Source organism: Lytechinus pictus, chromosome 1 (genome assembly GCF_037042905.1).
Source record: "Lytechinus pictus isolate F3 Inbred chromosome 1, Lp3.0, whole genome shotgun sequence".
Classification (NCBI taxonomy): domain Eukaryota; kingdom Metazoa; phylum Echinodermata; class Echinoidea; order Temnopleuroida; family Toxopneustidae; genus Lytechinus; species Lytechinus pictus.
In genome coordinates, this window is record NC_087245.1 from 29,365,041 (window position 1) to 29,371,791 (window position 6,751).

At 38.7% G+C, this 6,751-nt stretch overlaps 1 protein-coding gene across 1 annotated transcript; it reads right to left on the reverse strand.

Annotated features, from left to right (window-relative positions):
• Window positions 1–321: 321 nt before the first annotated feature.
• Window positions 322–6,403, reverse strand: LOC129260676 (gastrin-releasing peptide receptor-like). Its single transcript, XM_054898632.2, has one exon. It carries the CDS (start codon window positions 5,826–5,828, stop codon window positions 4,674–4,676), a length of 1,155 nt encoding a protein of 384 aa, XP_054754607.2. The 5' UTR covers window positions 5,829–6,403; the 3' UTR covers window positions 322–4,673.
• Between the last annotated feature and the right edge of the window lie 348 nt (window positions 6,404–6,751).

The following is a 6,751-nucleotide window of genomic DNA, read 5'->3' on the forward strand; positions in this document are numbered from 1 at the left end:
AATGGATGACACCCCGTCTTGGTCATGTTGGTAAGAATAACCCGAAATAACACAGTTTCCGGGGCATTTTCTTTTTAACTTAGAACAGACTGTTGCCCCAGTCCCCATCTGAATTCACCCTCCCTGTGTTTGTTTGAGGGTACGTGTGTATGTGTGTCTCTCTCTCTCACTGTGTCTGTCTATCTCCATCCCTCTCTCCCTCCCCGCCCCTCTCTTTTCTTCCTCACTCGTTCTCATTGTTATCTTTTATATGCATATATCAATCATTGCTGGCTACATAAATTTCCACCATCTTGAGAAAAAAAATCGTAGTTGAATTAATTTTGTTATAAAACCACGGTTTTATTTACAAATCACACTAATTTCATCCAACGATAAATAAACATAATGATCTGTCGATATGTTACATATAAAAGTCGCGAGAGATAAGATAACATCGTATGAATAAATTTGGAAATTAAATACAGGTTACAATCTTTCGAGAAATACGCGGTTGACTTATTTTTAGAAACTTAGTTATGGAGAGAATCGAGCTCCGACGTCAGAATAAAAATGTCACTGTATTTTAATGATGGTGGAGATAATCATGAAGACATCAAACCAGGGTCGGTGTCACCCGGGGAGGGTGGGGGCGACCATCCCCAGATGATTTTTTTAAAGGAGTGAGAAATGAAAAAAAGGGAAAACAAAAAGGGAGAGGTGGGAAGAAAGGAGGAGTGTACAAAGAGAGGTCTGGGTCGCGCAACTCCAGTATTATAAAAATAACCATATAATTCAGTTGAGAAAAATAAGATCTAAGCCTTAAGTCACTTTGCCCCCTCCACCCCCATGAAACATGTTCCTGGCTCCGCCCCTGTAAGCATCGAAGTGACGAATAGAAGGTTAGATGACAACGTAATCTTAAAAAAGGCCTTGTCAAATCGATTATATAATGGTGTTTTTTTTAGAATTCACAACTGATATGTGCCCCCGAATAACAGAAGATAAAAACCAATTCCGAAATGGCATGATCAATCAAAATCATTATAATCATGCGCATCGACTATCAATCAATTAGGATCTGAGTTTGAAATCTTTAGCGATTTCAATCAGCTTTATACAGACACTTTAAATTTTCAATTTAATTTTCAATTTTTAACTTTTGACAAACAGGTCTGACAAACATAGCCTTTGTCTATTTCAGTGAAATGGAGAATCCCAAACTCGACAATTACCGAGTGAAAAATTCGAATTCACAATCAACAGGAAATAACAATCTAGCTACATCGTACCAATAAATGTCAAAACAAACAAAAATACAATAAGATGTTCATTGGGAGCTATGCCAGGGCAGGGGAAATAGGAAGGCAGTAATACATGCGATATAAACGTTGCATATGATTATGATTATTATCATTATCAATAAAATGTTGTTGTTGTTATTGTTATAACATTTAGGGGCCCATGAATTCAAGCCAAAAAAACTGAGAAATTCTGGTCGGCGATAATAATATCTTTGGAATTCTCTGTTGATTAAAGGGGACTTTAAAATTGATAAAATAGAAGTGTCATCTGGGACGTCCTCACAACTTTTGGTCTGATTATACGTAATTTGCACAAATAGTCTGCAAATCAAATATGAAAAATATGACGGATAATCACATATATCCGATATATCAGGCAATTATTATCTCAGTGTTTCAGACCATTTCTTTCAAGTATAAGTATATATAGGCCTTTATTGTTATGAATACATACAAAAGTGTACAAATGATCCTTCGAGGAATGATAAAACAAGTAGAACTGGGGAGTGGTCCATGAAGCAATAGTCAGTGATTTTCACCGACAAATGTTATAAGCTACTGAAAATCCTTGCATCTGATTGGCTGAGAGCAAATTTGTTGTTGAAAATCACTGATGAAACTCATCATGATCATGAAACACTCCCCTGGCCTGGGCTCCATTGAGAGAAGAGAACTTTGCAAGAACCATCAGCCCAAGTAGCAGATCCAGAGGGGCCAGCCTCCCCCCCCCCCCACACTTACCCCATTGTGAAAAAGACATTAGACAATTTTGCAACAAAATGATTGGGCCCTATTCCTTGGCGTCAAGGGAGTTTATCATTGGAGTGGTGCCTTTTTTCTGCTTCTCGAAAAAATGAGCCGCAAAATGCTTTTTTTGTTGTTGTTGTTGTTTTTCACATAATTTTGAAAGAAAAAGCCCGCTTGCCCCCCCCCCCTCCCCCCCCCCCCCGGCCCCCCAAAAATAGAACATGGACGAGCAGTTGGTGAGCCCTGACTATTTATATAAATGAAACTGAACACACACGGAAGAAAAAACAAATCGTATCGTAAGGGACTTCTTGGAAGAGTCTAACAATAAACAATTATTTACAGTTACGATCAGATTTTATGTAATTGATATCACGATAACAATACTAGTGTAGTACACACATTTTTTTTCTTTTTCAACAAAATAAATCAAATTTTATGATATAAAATATGTATTACTGCTCAAATCGACATTCAAAAAGGTTTTCTTTATATTACTTTCAAATGCACATCCGATGCCTAGTACTGCACATATTATCTAGTAACAATAGTAATTTGTACACATCGTTAAAGATATTAAAACACCCTGAATTATTTAGATACGTAGCTATACATTTTAAGTACACACTAAGATCAATCACACAATTAGTACAGGTGAATACATAGCCATAATTAGAATAGTAATGCTACTCTACTTTCTAACAGGTTATAAATTGACAGCATGATTAGTCAGCAATATATGCAAACACATATTTCGGAGTAAGATCCATGTTGTGAAAGTACTTCCGTAGCGAATGCTGTAGCGTCATGCTTTCAAAGCGATCGAAAACAATGCGATGAAAGTTGCCGAATATTGCTCGCCGAAAAAATTTCAAATTTTGTACATAGAAATTCGAAAACATCGTCTTTGCTTCATGGGTTAGTGAAATCCGTGGCAAATTCCTCATTTGAAATAATAGGAAGTTTTCGCAAAGGGACGCAGAACGCTTTCAAGAACATAGAAAATGTGTTCTTAGATGACCTTTATGACAAAGAATGGCAACCAAGAAGACTTTGTCAAAAATTGATGAATCAAAACAGCAGTTTCGTCCTGGACTCTTGACAAGCCACATATTTGCAATTTTTCATGCCTCCTAGCTGTTTCTTGTGATTTGACGGGTATTTTCAATCATGGCCGTACGCAGCGGCGTGGGGGTAGGCAGGGGGAAGTTCCCCCCCCCCCCCCGAAATTTTGACAGATGACATTTTTTTACTGAAAATTTTCATACGATTCACCAAAAATATGCATGAAATCGTTCAATTTCGCATACTAATTGACAAGCTCGGTGGCTTCGCTCCCTCACTTTCGAATTTTTATTCGAAAAAGTTTACACGTCCTGTCCTCTAGCAAACAAAATTATGTGTACGGCCATGTTTACAATACATTTTCTATGTTTTTAAAGACGTTCTTAGTCCCGGGGCAAACACTCCCCATTGCCTGAATCAGACGTGCAATACATCCATGCAATGACTGTTTCTAAAATCATGCCAACGAAGATCGAGTTATTGGCGGTAATTACGAGTCTTGTGCAATGTTTGGCGACCCTTTTGGATAATGAATAGAAAAATGGGGACTTTTCGTTATATTTTCATCCACCGTTACGAGTTCAGGTGCTCTTGATTTGACACCTTTATATTCTAACATGTCTAGTATAAATAGATTCAACTTTAACAACCTAACAGTCTCACATTATGAAATTGGCCGGTTGCAACGTTAAACACCACGTTATTATCCCCTGAGCTTAAACTTGTCAAGTTTGTGTTTTCCCTCGTGTTTAAAACTTACTATGACGCATCGTTAACCTTTACAATATATCATTGTGATATGTCTTGAGACTGACTGTTTTTGTAAATCATGATAACTTCCGGCAATATTGAGTAATATAAACTTGTTAACTCCAACTAATACAAATGTCATACGGCTTTTCAAAATGCGGTCTTAGCATGATTCGAGCGACAATAATGAAAGTCACCATATCAAGTAGTAGAAATTATTTCACAACATAAAATGATACAGGACATTATAAGAACCATATCCGTTAACAACTTTTATTTTCTTTAATCATCGATGGCAAAAGTTGTCTGACCCGCAGCGATGAATCCTACAATGACATTTTTAAATGCGACATTACCTATGGACAATGTAAACATGGTCAAAACAACTTGCATAAGTCAACCTTACATAAGTGGAATATTCGCCCAAGTCGAAGCAAATTATTAAACTAAATTATGTTCTATGCAGAATTTCTCTTAATTCGAACAGATTTATGTAGTCTAAACAAGATTCGAAATAGTCAAAGTTACATGCGGATTTCAATAGTCTTATTCCTTGCATTAGGTCTTGATAATCAACTCTTGTCCTTATCCGTGTCATCTTCGTCTTTTGCAGTTGCTAAGGCTGCGAAAATTATAAATCCATATTTTTTTTTTAACAGGTATAACTCATATTGGTCCTTATCAATCAATTCATACACTCTGAAATATTTGAAAAAATCATCATAAGCTATGGATGTAAATCGCATGTAACATGATGCTCATAATCTCCATCACTTTTAATATCTTAAATCAACACCCTAACAAGTTGCCGTTCGAGTAGTACTTTTGCTACAGAGCCGTATCCGAGTTCACGGTTGAAGGTGAATTTCTTTTCAGTGCCACGAAAGTACTTTGAGGTGACCTCAACGACGTAAACAACGTAACACTTGGTCGGTGGTAGTTATTGCCTCGGTTGTGGTTGTTCATGTTCAAATTCTCACTCTTTTCGCAGCAGTAACTGCTCTGCTTGTGGCAGCATTTGGAAAGGTTCTTACGGTAGACCGTGCTCATCGCGAAGACGATGTACGGGTCGAGGCACGCGTTCAAGAGCGCAGAGATGGCAGATATCTGTTCAAAGATGATGCTATGTGGCTTGTCGCTACCAAGGCTATACATCACGTGTTTGTAGAGGCGATGGATGAAATATGGCATCCAAAATATGGCAAAAGATACGGTGATTAGAACAAATATCATGGCAAGGCGACGTCTTTGAGACGTCTGCCTCCTATTATTTGCATCCTGCCTGGTATTATTAAGCATGGTGTGACTGCTCTTGTAGAGTGTCACAGCGATGGAGACATATAGGGTACTGATCACGAGTAACGGTACGAAGTACATGGTAAAGAAGCTATACAAGTCAAACAGTTGTCCTTCTATCTCACCCATGCGGACAGTGCTGCATATTGGCATCATATCGAGGATATAGGACATCAGAGCCATAGGAATGGCCAAGACAAGAGCCACGATCCACGTGACCAGAACACCCACAACCTTGACAGTTCTGCTGTTGATCTGTCGAGACTCGAGACCCCGAACGACCGCCATGTAACGCTCGATGCTCAACGCTGTCAGTGACAAAATGCAGACGTACTGGGCCACCGTCTCGAAGTAGGTATGCATCTTGCAGGCGACTAGTCCGTGGTTCCAGCAAAGTGGACGTAGGAGTTTGTTGACGTATACAGGTCCGCGCATCAGGATATATATCAGGTCCCCAACAATTACATTGATGAGGAAGATGTTTGAAGGAGTCCTCAGGGATTTGTTGAGGCACGTGATTGCTAAGAGTCCGATGTTGGCGATTGCCCCCATGAACATGACGATGCATATGAAGATGACGCTGGCAAGATAGTTGTAATCGACCATGCTACACCACGCGTCCCAGTTGTTGGTCATATTAGTGTTGTTGTCACTGGAATAGCTGCTGATGTCATTCATCGAATCCATGGCTAAACCAAGTTTTTACTCGATGTTCATCCACTTCGAAATGCTTGAATGTTTTCCCAGCTTAATGCCTGCTCGATACTATTTAATCAGCTGAAACGTGTTAATGATTATTTAAACACTTATTTATTTTCAAATAAAATAGAGGATTCACTGAGATATATAACGTCAAATATCACATCAAGTTAATTGAAAAAAATTCTGTTTCGTCCGGTGACTGTTGCAATGCTGAGAGGCTAGAATGTTTTTGTTGATTCCTTTTAAGTTTTGTTACTATACGAATGAAATCAATTAGACTGTACTGGTCCAGAATAGCATCTATATACAACTCTTTATTTACCATGAAGCCCCATTGCTCAATACGCTGGTTTTTATAAGAGCAACATGTCAACATGCATCGAATCTAAATCTCTTAGTTTTCGAAGATGGGGAACAACTCCGTGCAGGTAGCTGCCAGTTGCAGTCGGAAGTCGGGGTATAAATATGGTTCTTCGAGCAGGCTGGCGGCGTCAAGCGGCTCCAAGCACACCATCCTTCTGATTCCCGAGCGTAATTCTGTCTGCGATGCTGCCAACAGACCTGCCAAGAAAAAAAAGGAGGGAAAAAAACTGTTGAAAGTTCAGCAAGCAAAATTGTTTAGTTGAACGGTGAGAGATAACTAGAAAATGATCGCTTGATGTTGTAAACATGACGTCGAATAATCACAAAGCATATGGGTAAATAATCGGATGCCGCCTTGGAGAGAAAATTTCATTTAAAAGAGTTTTGCACGCGGCTTTGTGTTCGCCCAATACCATTTATCCCCGAACCAACATCACCATTTTTTGACGAATAGTATTGAAATTGGATTTTCGGGCTTTTTGTTGGCTTCTTGTGTACCCGTCCTTCTTTAAAGAACTCCCAGAATATACTATTATTTCTTCAGT

Coding starts and splice junctions, on each gene's coding strand:
- LOC129260676 (XM_054898632.2), bottom strand. CDS start 5,828: ATGGATTCGATGAATGACATCAGCAGCTATTCCAGTGACAACAACACT.